At 46.1% G+C, this 14,797-nt stretch overlaps 1 protein-coding gene across 5 annotated transcripts in view; it reads left to right on the plus strand.

Moving 5' to 3' along the window:
* The first annotated feature begins 663 nt into the window (after window positions 1-663).
* The window catches only part of CDKL2 (cyclin dependent kinase like 2), a 30,356-nt gene continuing 16,222 nt past the window's right edge, over window positions 664-14,797 (plus strand). The window contains exons 1-6 of one of the 5 annotated variants that reach the window (XR_006579842.1): window positions 664-851; window positions 2,064-2,212; window positions 3,391-3,587; window positions 11,797-11,991; window positions 12,973-13,151; window positions 14,123-14,235. Coding sequence is in view for 4 of the 5 variants with exons in the window: in XM_045019301.1 (XP_044875236.1) it covers window positions 3,420-3,587; window positions 11,797-11,991; window positions 12,973-13,151; window positions 14,123-14,235 (655 nt within the window). In the remaining variant the exon portion in view is untranslated. Of the gene's footprint in view, window positions 852-2,063; window positions 2,213-2,669; window positions 2,785-3,390; window positions 3,588-11,796; window positions 11,992-12,972; window positions 13,152-14,122; window positions 14,236-14,797 lie in introns of those variants that run through there. The other 4 variants (XM_045019301.1, XM_045019303.1, XM_045019302.1 and 1 more) reach the window with 4 other exon arrangements.

The raw sequence follows: 14,797 nt of genomic DNA on the forward strand, positions 1-14,797 counted from the left end.
ACCGTAACGCTCCAGGGGGCAGCTCGAAGAGTTGCCAGCACTTCGAGCTAGGGCGGGACTACCTCAGCAAGGCACCGAGGAGCCCCTCGCTGCCGGCTCTCCCCGGCCCCTCGCAGAGCGAAGGGCAAAAGGCAGCTCCGAGCAGGGGCGCGGAACGCGGTTGGGAGGAGCGGGGCTGGCCCCTATCGCCCTTGCTAACGCTCAGCGTTAAGCCAGCGCTGCTCGGCCCCAGCCGGTGCTGGCCTGGGGTGGAAGCACGCGCTGCCCGGCCGCGCTGGCTGGCGGAGGCGTCCCCTGGGACGGTCCCTCTGGGGTCTCAGCGGGGGCGAAGGCGGCCCTGGGCGCGCTGCGCAGGGGCTCGGGCTGCGGGGCCTTCCCCTGCCCGCCGCGCGCGCTGCTCCTGGGGCTGGCCCCGCGCGCACAAGGTTGGGGGGCCTGGCTCTGGCCAGGAGCCTTCCTCAGGCTCCCGCGCGCGCCGCTGCTGGGGCTGGCCCCGCCCCCTGCCCCGCGCGCACAAGGCTGGGGGGCCCGGCTCTGGCCCAGAAGCCTCCCTCAGGCTCCCGCGCGCGCCGCTGCTGGGGCTGGCCCCGCCTTGCTCTCGCCCCTGGCGGCGGTGTGTGTACAGCTGAGCCGTTGCCCCTGGCTACCGCCGCTCGCGCTCGCTGCCTGCTCGGGCCTTCGCGTGCCCCGCTGGCTGGCTGGCAGGCTGCTCGCGCGCAGCGGCCGCGCGCGCCCGCCCGCCCCGTAGCGGCCGGTTTCCCGGCGCGGGCTTTGCGCCTGGCGCGCGGCCGCTCCGCTCCCCTGGGTGAGCGCGCGCGGGCGCGCGGCTGGGGGAGAAGCGCTCGGGCCAGGTGGGTGGCAATGGGGCAGGCTGCTCCCCACGCCGCGCGGGGTCCGGGCAATCCTGCTCCGGGGGGCCCAACCCACGAGCCACTCCTTGCCCGCGCTGCAGCCCGTGCTCGGCAGCCAGGCTGTGGGCGGCGCGGGGCTCCCCCTGCATTGGGGATGGGTGTAATGGGGGCTCCCCCTGCATTGGGGTGGGGGGCAGGGGGCTGGGTGTAATGGGGGCTCCCCCTGCATTGGGGCTGGGTGTAATGGGGGCTCCCCCTGCATTGGGGTGGGGGCAGGGGGCGGGGTGTAATGGGGGCTCTCCCTGCATTGGGGCAGGGGGCTGGGTGTAATGAGGGCTCTCCCTGCATTGGGGCAGGTGCTTGCTGGGTGTAATGGGGGCTCCCCCTGCATTGGGGCTGGGTGTAATGGGGGCTCCCCCTGTATTGGGGTGGGGGGCAGGGGGCTGGGTGTAATGGGGGCTCCCCCTGTATTGGGGTGGGGGGCAGGGGGCTGGGTGTAATGGGGGCTCCCCCTGCATTGTGGCAGGGGGCTGGGTGTAATGAGGGCTCTCCCTGCATTGGGGCAGGTGCTTGCTGGGTGTAATGGGGGCTCCCCCTGCATTGGGGCTGGGTGTAATGGGGGCTCCCCCTGTATTGGGGTGGGGGGCAGGGGGCTGGGTGTAATGGGGGCTCCCCCTGCATTGTGGCAGGGGGCTGGGTGTAATGAGGGCTCTCCCTGCATTGGGGCAGGTGCTTGCTGGGTGTAATGGGGGCTACCCCTGCATTGGGGTGGGGGGCAAGTGTGGGGCAGGGGGCAGGTGGTTGCTGGGTGTAATGGGGGTGCCCCCCTGCCCCATACTTGGGGGGCAGATGTGTTGCACTGGGGGAGGGGGTTGCAGGGTGTGGCTGGGGCTCCCCCTACAGAGAGATGGAGGAGAGGTGTATGGTATGCAGGAGGGGTGTTATGTTTGATGTGGTGCCCCCCCTGCAGAGGGACAACGGGGCTGGGAGGTGGATGGGGAGGTTAGGGGGTGTAATATGGGACTCCCCCTACAGAGGGATGGGGGGAAGGGGATACAGAGTTGTCAGTGGAGGGTCTATATTTAAGGCTTGGGAGATTTGTGCCTGGATAAGGAGTGAACACACATATACATCCTCTGTTGTGGGGGTAAGAGGGAGGGATTCAGTCACTGTGATATTAACCCCTCAATATTGCTGCAAACCCTTCCCCAGCTAGAGGTGAAAGCAAATCACCCACAGAGCTACTTGTGAAGGGCTTGGATGCTGCAGTGATGGGCCGGTGCCCCATCGGTGGATGGAACGCTCTTGGCTATATCACAGCTCCCCCTTGCCAGTGTTAGTTCTCCTCACTCTTTCTGCAGGTTGGTGGTTTTATGTATTTCCTGGTCAGGGGGCTGTAGTGTGAGGGCGAGGGATGCATAAGTGTTGTGGCACTCTTGCTTTGAGACTGGCGCACGCGTGTCTCGAACACAAGACCTTGCCTGCCTTGGGTAATTGAGGATTCAGTGAGTGTTTTGCATTTCCAAAGCACAGCATGCAACATTCCCCAGTTATAATAGCATTGGGATGTAGGGCCCATCCTTAGTCTTACTAATGTCAAGGGCAAAAAATAAGAAATCTAAGCTTTCGGAGTCTGGGATTAGCCACATTTGACTGTGTAATACATTCTTGGCCATATATTGATTTTTATTTTTTATTGGTATTTTTTAAATATTTACATTTCCACTTGGACCCATTAACAAGCCTGAGAAACCAAGTGCAAAGAGAGTTATAACTGCATAAAGCGTCTTATTTAAGGCTTCATTTAAACAGAAGAAAATGTGTGGAAACAGCAAAGAAGTTCTAAATGGAATTATTCCTGTTGATGTTCAAGAGACAGCTCGATCGTGGGTTAAGTGGTGCCAGTTAGAAGTGATCAAAATGAAATTATCAGGTGAAAAATGAGCTGAGTTTCCTCCTCTCTGTGGTTGAGACAACATGAGTGATTGCTTATCTTTCTAGAACAATGTCAGTTCCAACCCTCTTCTATACAGGCTTCAATCAGCCATTCAAAATAAGCTATTAAATGCGAAGTATTCTGTAATCTCTGCAGTTTTGTGTTTACTTTTCTGATCAGTCATATGTACATTTTTTATTAAAACAGGTGTGTAAAATTCATAGCTGTTACTTTGTCATAAAGATGCACAAACAAAAATATTTGTGCTTTGCATAAATATAATATTTTGCCAAAAGTCTTGCTACTACTTTGTTAACTTCAGTCCAGGCTTCTGACCTTGTCCTGCCCAGACCCTTTTGTTTCCATTAAAAATGTGCTGAGACATCTCAAACAATACAAACACTCAGCCTGCTATGTTGTTTTTTATCTACTGTCTCTCATAAGGACTCCTGGGAGGTCACAGAGCACAACTTGGGAAGATTATGATTAAGTATGTGTGATGGTGGGGGCCAGGGGAGACTCATAGTAGTAAAAGCAGTGGAGAATTTGTCAGAAATGTAGACCTTGTGGTTGTGTATGCTTATCCTGGTTTATGGCTTTCAGCATAAAGACACAGCTGTTTCGGAGTTAAAATGGAAAAGTACGAGACCCTTGGGCTAGTCGGAGAAGGAAGCTACGGAATGGTAATGAAGTGTAGAAATAAAGACAATGGAAGAATAGTCGCCATCAAGAAGTTTTTGGAAAGTGAGGATGATAAAATGGTTAAAAAAATTGCCATGCGAGAAATCAAGCTACTCAAGGTGAGTTCACATACAAAGTAACATGCAGACGCTGGGTCCATTTTACCCAGTGTGCGCAGCAATCACTTACAGTAAATACACTTCTGTATGAAAGTCCCAGGGATAGCCTAGGAATTTAAGTTTTACAGATGCTGAAACAGTTTGAAGTAAATGGTGGTTTTTGATGCATATTTTGATTGTCATTCTTCTAAGAAAGATAGCTTTATATAAAAGGCACACCATCTATTTAGATAAGTTGTGTTACTGAAAACAAGTACAGAAATTTTTTTGGGAAGGTATTACAGTAATATAGTAGCCTCAGCCACCAGGGTTAAGAAGAAAAGTATATTCTGGTCTTAGATCCTGATTCAGGAAAGCAGTTAACTACGTGTTCTTAAATATTTTCTTTAATGGGGATGCTTTCCTATTTCAGGGTCTTAGATTGTCACATTTCGCAGTCCTAGACAATTCAAAAGTGCAAAAACTACAGTAAAGCTAGTAATTATCCATTATCGGTATATGTTTGTGTAAAACATTCACAACTATATATCACTAACTATATATCACTATCATTTTGGACGGCTTTATAAATGTGTATTAGGGAATATTTTTTTAAATCTTGCTAAACTATATTGAGAGAGCTTTAATGAGTAGTGTCTTGTCTCTGTATTGAAATTACAGGATGTTTGTGATCTTAGAATTTGAATTACTTTTGAAAAAAATTAAATTTCTAGTGGTAAGTCATTTTATGTTTACATTTAGAATATAGCAACAATCTAGATGAAACAATCTAGGTATGGTCAGCTACCATTGTTTTTAAAAATACTAATGGTAGATTGATTTGGCAGTTAGCCCAGATCAATTGGGAGTTACTTTTCTGTTTGGTTAGGTGCTGTTCTCAGTTGGTTGGCTGGCACTGACTTTGTTAGGAATGTGTTTGTGTGCTCTCTATTCATGAGGGAAGGATGAAAGGAAATGAGACGCAAATGAAGCTGCAAACTTGATTCCCCCTTGACTGCAATTAAAGGTGTGCTGTTGGCAGATATTCTCTTCATCTGTCAGTTGGAAACATATTAGTATTGTCAGATGACTGGAAGTGGAGCATTGTGTGTGACAAATTAAAAAAGGGACTTCTGACAGCAAGAGGTGTACAGGAGCACAACAGAAGTGTGTGACACTGTACCTAAAACCACAGGAGTTGGCATACCTTATCAGAGCAGATATATATGGATCCCATCTCCAACAATGGCCACTATGTGATGCTTCGTTGGAAGGTGCAAGAAAACCTGCATCATGGATAATTGTGGAATAATCTACCCAGAGGGGTAAATTTCTTTCCAAGCCCCATCAGTTAGTGGTTGATTTATGCCATGCACTGAGCAGCTTTATAATCCATGCATCTGATGAAGTGGGTATTCACCCACGAAAGCTCATGCTCCAATACGTCCGTTAGTCTATATGGTGCCACAGGACTCTTTACTGCTTTTACAGATCCAGACTAACACGGTTACCCCTCTGATACTTTATAAACCTTAGATTTGTTTGTTCTTTTTAATGCAACTGGATATTCTCTGTTATCCATACACATTTCTAATCCTTTTTGAATCCTGCTGAGCTCTTGGACTCTGTGATAGCTTGTGGCCATGAGTTCCATAGACTAATTATACATTGTGGTTTATTAAAACCATTTTTTATCCATTTTAAATTTTGTCACTTTCCAGTTTAATTTACTGTCTTCTGTACTATAACAGGGTAAACAGGACCATCTGATTTACCTTTTCTGTGTAAAATGCTCTTCACACTATGTTGTGCAGATTTGCACAATGGGCCCTTTGCTCTGTCTTGTACAATTTTGATCAGCAGTGAAACAGTGTCGTCATTAGGCTTCATTGTCAGCTCCCCCTATTAAATGAAGGGGTACAATTTACACCTACTGCAGGGTTTTTGTTTCAGGCTGTCAGAAGATTCAGGCAGATATGGCTTATCACCTAACCCTGAAAATGTGAAATGAATGTAATCTTCACAACCATAAGACACAACTATCCTTTAAAAGGTTTGTTAAATGAAAGCTTAGATGCTGAGCATAAGATACAACCATTAAGGAAAAGTTCTGGTTCCCCAATTTACTGTGAGGCAAGCCAGTTTGACCCTGGGTTTTATCTGGTCCATTAGCAGTCATGCTGTGTGGTATCAAGCCCTGGGCATACCCCGCTCCCAGGTATCTTAAAAATTAAAAAATTCCTGGATGAAAGAGAGCTTGGCAAACAGCTTTTTATTATTAATATGCCATGGTCCAGTATATGTAGACAGTCAGTGAAAATACATGTCAGGAGAGTTAATCTTGTTACGTTTCATAGGATGCAAGCTCCACATGGGTAGAGTCTGGTGTCTCTAACAGCTGTGGAATTTTCTCCAGAATCTAAGCTTTCATTAAAAAACAAAACAAAAAAGACAAAACCCTCTTTAGCTTTTACGGCTGTGAAGCAAATATTCCTGTCCTAAGCAATGAGTAAACCCATGCTTGAATCTGTAAATAGCCTGAAACTATAGCTGCAGTGTTACCAGCGGACTCTAGGGCTCCCCACTTCTACCCTTCCCTGGGCTCAAGGCGTAACCTCGTTAATTTAGGCACCCTCACCCTTACCCAGTTCCTAGGGCTCAGGGTGTAGTAATCTGTGGGTTTGCGCGGTCTTTTACCAGTGGAAGAGCCTTACACAATAATATCCTTAACCTCTATTTATTAACAATCACCATACCAGAATGCACATGCTAAGCATGCAATGCCTCCCCACTCCCAATAAGGCAGACATAGATTTCTTGATGGCTAGTCAAGATTGGATTGTCTGGGGCTCCAGCTTCTGCCTGGTATGGTTGCCAGGGTATTGAGGTCTGGCAGCTCTGATCTTGGGCTGTGTCCTGGACTTCCTTTCAGACCCCATATAGTTAAAACTTGGGTCCTACTTCGCTATATCTTAACCAATCATTTTAAACTGAAGTACTACAAGCCAGTATTTTTCACCAGTCCTAGCCTACTATGAAACAATTCTTTAACCAATCAGATCCCACCACCTTAGTTGATTTAAATCTTGCAAAATTATGCAAGAATCAAAGAATCAGACAGAAACCATGCAGATAAACAGTAGAGAAGTAGGGACCATAAAGGCAAAATAATAAAGAAGTATAGATTGCACATTACAAATGTTAAGTGACTCCTTGCCATACAGAATGCTGTCAAACAAAGTTTTCTTTAAACATCTTACGATCTGTTTCTTTATCTGGTGGGTACTGTTAGGATAGGAGCGCCTTCTTAACAGCCTGATAGGACAATTTAGATGGAACGTGAAGCTGAGATTCTTTGCTTCTTAGCTCATGGCTGCTGCTGCTGCTCATTACTGCAGAAAAAGGCCTCAGACCTTACAGTAGAATAGGTGTGAATTGTGCCTCTTTGTTTCAAGAGGTGTTGATTCTGAAACCTAATCATGACAAATTAAATATGAACATGAACTATTTTACTGCTGATCATTTTCGCAGGAACACTCAGCTAATATGCTTACCTGTCTTTGTTGGGGGTGTGGCACTTTAGGATCCCTGGCTGCTGTCATGGGTACCTGGGGTGGCAAGGCGGCTCATACTTCCTTTTCCACAGATACAAAGTCACTTTTCCCCTTCCCTGAAAAGAGGTGAGACCCCTGAGCTGCCTCTCCTCCCCAATACCTACATTCTGCACCTCTTGGGGACCACCTCCCACAGCTTTTCAGCTGCCCTCCACTCAGATGCCCTGAACTCCTGGCAGCTCCCACTGTACATTTAGCTGTTCTTTGATACCATGAAAACCTGATGATGGGATAACATACACATAATAACTTATTAGGAATACTATGCCAGGAATACTATGCTGATTGAATGAGTCACTTTCAGAGTGAATTTTATAAAAGCCTCGGTGTTTGAAAATGCCAAGAATATTGGCACAGCTGAGTAGGACAGAAGCCTGTATATCCATGATTGGAAAACTGGGCCTAAAATTCCACGAGTCCATAGGACTTATCCAGCAGTCAGTTAGCAGGCGTCTGATCTTAGGGAACGTGTGTTCAGTTTGTTATTAAAAGTAACCCAGCACTTGGCTCGGCGTAATAGACTTAATTCCACTCCCTCTTCTGTAAAATGCTGCTTAACTGAATTGATTGATTTTGCTGTGTATGGCAGACCCAATAAAAATAAATTCCTCTCCATAAGTTACAACAAATCTGTCCTGTTTAACAGCCTATTGATTTAATAAAGCAGCTCACCCAGTTACAAGACCGATGATTAGATTTAAAGTGAGGTGAAATACTGAATAAAAGTGACCAGTGCTATTCCCAGCTTTTCATCTGTATTTGATTGGGTTCTTTTACTTTATTGTTCAAGTTCTCTATTAGTAGACCGGGCGTTAGAATTCCATGCCTGTTGTGCCTATCTAATGCAGGGTTTGTCACCGTGGCATCTAAGTACCAAGTGCACAGTTCCAAAGTTGGAGAGAATTCCCCCTGCTGTGTGGTCCTTCTGCACCTTCTGGGGTGGGCTGTAGTCATGAGCTGGTCCTAAATCTCATTCCATCCCTTCAGCCCAGCCTCACTTCAGTACAACAACCTCAGCTGTCCTCGAATGATTTTCCCCTTCTGGGCCCATCTGGTGCATTCCCCTTTAATCCATAAGGAGCCAGAAGGAGCTGTTTCCCAGCAGAATAGCTAATAGGACTGGAGTATTACAGGATATTTTGCATATGTTCCTGCACTCTTGCATTTGCATATTCACCTTCCACTGTTGTTTTAGTAAGTGACAATGTCAAGCATTATACTTCAGACTTCACTTCCTGCATGATTGCCGGGTGGTGCTGTTCAGATGGACTGTTAGGCTCGGTCTGCACGGTTTTTGTACTAATGTCACTATGGTGGTTTTTTACTGATACAGTTACACGGTACAACCCCTAGTGTTGGCACAGTTACGATGGTATGAAGGTGCATTATACTGGTCTAGAGTATTTCCCTTCCCCAACAGGAATAAACTGTGCCAGCCTAAGGCCTCGTGTGCACTACAAAGTCTTGTCGGCGTAGCTATGCTGGCTAGGAGTGTGTGTGTGTGTAATCTCCCTCCCTCCAGCAGACACAGCTATGCTGGCAAACCCCTCGGTGTAGAAACAACTATGCCAACAGAAGAGTGCTTGTGTCAGCTAATGTTGTTAGGACAGGTGCTGTAGATATGCCAGCAGAAGAACTTCTGCCAGTTTACGCTGAGTCTATGCTAGGGGACTCTGCCCGCGTAGCTGTTTCAGCCAAGACTGTAGTGCAGACAAGCCCTAAACCCATTTATACTGGTATAACAGCATCCACACTAGAGGGATTGTACCACTTTCAGTATGGTGGTATAATTGAGGCGGTAAGACTTGTGTGTAGACAAAGCCTTAGATACTGTGAATTTTGGGCTTGGTGTTCATATGGTAGCTTCCAAATAAAACACCTTGAAAATGTCTTGTATGATTTCTTGAGTACTTTTCAGAAATATTAGCAACTGCACTGTGGATTACAACTCTTTTAGCAGTGTGGGTTTTGTTTTGCTGCCTCTACAGATGATAAGCTAATAATACAAATGTAAAACGCTCTCAAGTTGGACTTTGCTTTTGTTAGACTATGGCGGTAAAATGAGTAGAAACACACCTCCATGGCTTCATTTGCAGTTTTGACTCACCCTTTCTCTAAACCATCATTTTAAAAAAAATATCTCAATGGTGCCTCCATCTCTTTGGTATGTTACGTTGTAACCCGACTGTACTAGATAAGACATAGTTTAATGAAACCTGTTTAATTGTTAACAGAATTTTAGGGAAGAATGCTGAAGTTTGAACTCTCCATTTGTGTTTAGTTTAAAGGTATTGCAGCACTATTATTATTTGTTGTAAATATTTACATTATGGGAATGCCCAATGATCCCAGTCAGGATTGGAGCCCCATAAAGTCACAGAGAAGAGAGTATCCTGGCTGCAGAAGGTTTACAGTCTAAAAACATGCAGCCAAAGGGTAAGGTATGGAGTTAACACTTACAAGCATGTGAATATGGTGGTGAATTGGCACAGCTCTGTAAGTCACGTTATTATAGACAAGGTTTTTGTAATTGCGGGTGGAGAGGGGAATAGGAAAAGGAATGGAAGAGAAGAATTGTATGATTTTTGGCAGCACCTTACTCTTTCCTGCGACAGGTGAAGGAGAGGATAAAGGTGAAGAATTTTAACCGTGTAGGCCCTTCCCTCAGATACAAGCACTTGCCTTCAGCGGTTCCTCCAACAGAGCTGCCACAATACACCAGTAGCATCCCTGGAAGACTCTGTTCCTGTAGGACTGGCAGTGATGGGTGGTTGTGAACAGCTGGGGCCTGTATTTGCTAGACTGTGTTAGAAGATGACTTTGAGGAGCCGGGCTAACCAAGACAATGTTGGACATGACAGGAACAAGCTGTGTTTAACGTTGTGTTAGCTGTTCGTGGGTAATACTGTGGGTCTGGTAAGGTTTGTTCCTGGCCAGCCGAGTTAAGGTTAAATATGACTGCCCTTGTCTATCCTGAGCAGAAAGTCGTGTTTGGCAGCATGTTATGTACTGTAATGCCTTGAGGATGTGATCTAACATGACTGAATTTTCTAGTAAAAACTAGCCCCCTTGTCATCTATGCTAGAGGACTTCTTGGGGTTCTGGTTTGCCCCTACAGGGGCAGAAATCCTTCACGTGGACAGGTCTGTGCAGGATTGTATTGTTAGGGTTATATCCTGACCCAATACTTAAGCCCATACAACAGGCCTGCATAACTCGTAAAGCGGCGAGGGCCACATTACTCCAAAGAAAACAGCTGAGGGCCAAAACCCCCTGGCCCTGCAAAAACACCCCCCCCAGCACCTCCCGGCCCCGCAAAAACACCCCGCTCCAGCCCTGCAGAAACAAACCCTCCTTCCCCAGCGCCGCCCCATCAAAACAGCTGTGGGCCAAAAAGGAAGGTTGCGGGTGGGGAGGTGATACTTGATTTTAAATCAACCAGGGGCTCCCAGCTGAAGAGGTGGCTGGGAGCCCTCAGGGGCAAATTAAAGAGCCTGGGGCTCCGGTGGCTGGGGGAACCCGGAGCTTTGTGGGGCTGGGGCAGGGATTTAAAGGGCCCAAAGCTCCTGCCTCTGAGGGGAGCCCGAGCCCTTTAAATCGCACCCCCTGCCCGGCCGCTGGAGCCGCAGCCTGGATTCAAAGGGCTCTGGGCTGCCCTCAGCGGCAGGGAGCCCTGAGCCCTCTAAATCTCAGCCACGGCCGGGAATCAAAGGGCTCTGGGTTGCCCGCAGAGCGCCGTGTGCGCGGGATTTAGAATCCCCCCGCGGGCCGCACAGTGAGCCTCCGCGGGCCATATGTTGTGCAGGCCTGCCATACAGGTCTGTCGCATCTTATGCACATTTAACATGCGTGATTTCAGCTTTATGTGGTCGGCAAAAACAAAAGAAAGAGAAAAATAACCATTTTAATACTGTATCTGTAGTGCGGGTGATTCCGCCTGCCATTCAACTCAATGTAATTTTGACTATATGCAGTTTTCGCTTTACGTGCTAACCGCGGAACAGAACCCACGCGTAAGATGAGACTCGCCTGTACTTAACTTTACACACTGCGAATAATCCCTTTAATTTAAGTCCATGCTTATGTTTACGCACTCCCTGAAGTCTTTGCAGGATTGGGGTCCAACCTTCACAGGGGCAGGACTCATGCACTGTTCAGATCTAAATCTAGTTGCTGTGAACTATGTACCAAAGAGCAGAGGTGGGTTTTGAAAATTCCCTTTATGAATACAATCATGAGATTCCCAGTGTCAGCCTTTCTATTGTAAACTAAATATGGATGTGTATTAATCAGTTGCTTTTTCTGGCTATGGTTAAATGTGTACATGTGCCTCTTTGACTTATGAAATTAAAGTTATTTTCTCTGGAGAAGCATCTGGCACTGGCCGCTGTCAGAGACAGGATATTGGCCTAAATGGACCATTGGATTGACCCAGTATAGCCGTTCTTATGAGACCTGCACGACCCAATTTTAAACATAAATCAGCAGGAGTGTCATGTCAGAGACGAGAGGGTGTTTGGGATACCAGGTGTATTGCAGTTAAATTTTTGGGCTCCAGGTCTCTTATGCTGCTAAATCTGATATGTTCTCCTAAAGTATTTATTGTTTTATAACAGCAACTTCGACATGAAAATCTGGTGAACCTGCTGGAAGTGTGTAAGAAGAAGAAACGATGGTATCTGGTGTTCGAATTTGTGGATCACACACTCCTCGATGACCTTGAGCTGTTTCCACATGGACTAGATTACAATAGAGTTCGGAAATATTTATTTCAGATTATAAAAGGAATAGGATTTTGTCACAGTCACAATGTAAGTAGATTGATGAGGTTAACTTTGCATTTAAGAAAACAACAACTTGAATGGATGAGTAGCTGCTAAGGTACTTATTTTAAGTAAAGCTTCAACTAGAAAGAAATATATTAAGTATGCAAATGTTAATAGTGACAGTATTTCATAGGAATTCCCAGAGTGACTCGGACCCAAGGTCCATCCAGTCCTCTAGCCTGTCTCTGATGGTGGCCAGTACCAGCTGTTTCAGAGGAAGATGTAAGAAATCTATAGTAGACAGATGTGGGATAATCTGTCCTTCACATAGGTCTCATCCTGGTCTCCAATGGTTAGAGATTTATTTAAGCCCTGAAGTATGAGGTTTAATAGCTCTTAAAAATTTTTTGTTGTTGTTAAATTTGATTCTGGATATTCATGATGTCTCTTTTAAATATTCACTTTTTTTTAATTTTGTTAAATTGTTGGGTTCAACTTCCTGTGACAACAAGTTCCTCTGTTTAATCTCACATTGTGTGAAGAAGCTTTTCTTGTATATTTGGGAAATCGATATTGTTTTAGTGCATAGAAATTTTTCACTTTCAGCTGCATGATAAAACCAAAGCATTGAGATGTCCCAGCACAACACTTGACCATTTATTTAAAGAATAAAAGTTGTAAGGCCAGATTTTCAAAATCAGGCACATACATTGTGCCTGCAAAGTATCTGTGCTAGGTAACTTCATGTGCAAAGGATACACTCCCATGCACAACATGATAATTTGTATGCAAAGTGGGTGTTTGTGCACCCACATGCATGTTTTGGCATGTGCTTTGTGCACAGATTGTGTATGCATGAACGTCTTTTGAAGACTCAGCTTAGGTATCCACTGTGCAAGTGAAAGCTTAGTTTTTACATAGCTACAATGGCACTAGATTTTTTTGGTGGGTTGGTCTACAGAATGTAAATTCTTGTGATAGAGAAATAGGAAATTCTTCAATTATACTTTTTGCTTCTCTTGTTAGATAATACACAGAGACATTAAACCGGAAAATATATTGGTCTCCCAATCAGGAGTTGTAAAACTCTGTGATTTTGGATTCGCTCGTACTCTGGCAGCCCCTGGTGAAGCTTACACTGACTATGTGGCAACGCGATGGTACAGAGCTCCAGAACTGTTGGTTGGCGATACCAAGTATGGCAAGTAAGAAAATGGGCAGAAGAGATTGCAGAGGGTTTTCCCTGCTTTGCAGACAAATTACAAGGAGGCTTTTCCACCATAACTATAATAACACAACAACTCCTCCTCTTCCGAAACAACCTCTACCCCCCAGTACAGTTTCTATAACACACAAAGATAGACGACCCAGAGACTCAATGAAGTCCCCTAGGGGTCTCCCTATTGCCGATCTGTTTTACATGGAAGCTGCTTGGGTACTATGGTGATGGGCGAAGGTAGTGGAAAATCCTGAGATGGATGGATAGATCCTTCCTATCATCTTCCGACAGAAAGATGCTAACAGCATTGTGGATTCTGAAGGCTGCAGGTTGTATAGTGGAGGAAAATGCTAATTAGATGGGTGGCAGGCTCCTCAGAACTTGGACAGATACGTAGGGGGCCCTGATGGGAGGTGTGTGGAATTAATGGGATTTCTTTGCATTGAGGATCAATCCTGTAGACTTGGTCAGTACTCCCATGGACTTCAATGGGAGAAATCCTGGGTTGGTCCCTTTACATTTCTAATGCTGCTTGACATACCTCCTTTAAAAATATATGTACATATTATCTCTTTATAGAACCTTAAATCCACCTTCAGCAAATAAATCTTAAAAACAAATCCCTCCTTAGGAAAGAGCTGCTCAGCTTCTGCCTCATTAATAAGGGGGAAAATACTACAGTGTGTTATGTTACATGAGGGTGGGTGGCATCATTTGTGAACTAAGGTTTTGATTAAACGGATCTTCACTTTTTTTATGCGTGGTTAAAACTGAAAACAGTCATCCTGCCACATGCCAAAACCATGTGCTGTCCTGGGCAATGCTGCGTCAGGCCACGCAGCTTGCAGTGACCTTCTGGGTAATGAACACCGGCAACTTTGGGCTCAGATGTAAGAAGTAAACTACCCGGAGATGGTTTTGCTGGAGCTGGTTTCAGTATTGGTACTTTTCTTTCAGGGCTGTGGATGTGTGGGCCATTGGCTGTCTGGTCCCAGAAATGCTTACAGGAGAGCCCCTGTTTCCTGGGGACTCAGACATTGACCAGCTGTACCATATCATGAAATGTCTGGGTAAGAACGTGTCAGCTTTTTTCTGTGTTTAATTGGCAAAGGCTTAAGGTACGTCGTGGCAGTGAAAAAAGGGCGGCACTGGGAGTAGTGTAAGCAAACACTGTGCAAACAGTCTTGTCAGAGCGCCTGATTCTTGCCTTAATGCCCTCATGCTGTTTCAGCCGGGGGTGGTGGTGGTAAAGTTGGATGATTGGGCCAAAACAGGGTGTTTTTTTTGTCACGTGGACAAATATCCTCTCGGGCTTTGGTGAAGACCCCCAGATGTATTTCATTTCACCTCTTGCCTCCTAGGCTGGAACGTGGATATTTTTTTGTTAATACAGCACTGTAAGATTTGAAAATACCACAATCTGTCTTCTGCTGTATCTGACTGTGACGGGTTAGAAGCAAGCTGGTCTTACGTTATTAGCAGCCAAAGGTTATGCCACGTAGATGGGGCCATGTCCGCATCTGATAGGAAGCAGCTTCGTTGCCAAGGGAATATTTAAAATAATTCTCTAGGCTACCACAGCCAGCTGGCTAGGCAGAAGCTGCCAGGTTCCTAACGGCACCCCTAGACTGC

This window comes from Mauremys mutica, chromosome 5 (genome assembly GCF_020497125.1).
Source record: "Mauremys mutica isolate MM-2020 ecotype Southern chromosome 5, ASM2049712v1, whole genome shotgun sequence".
Lineage (NCBI taxonomy): Eukaryota > Metazoa > Chordata > Testudines > Geoemydidae > Mauremys > Mauremys mutica.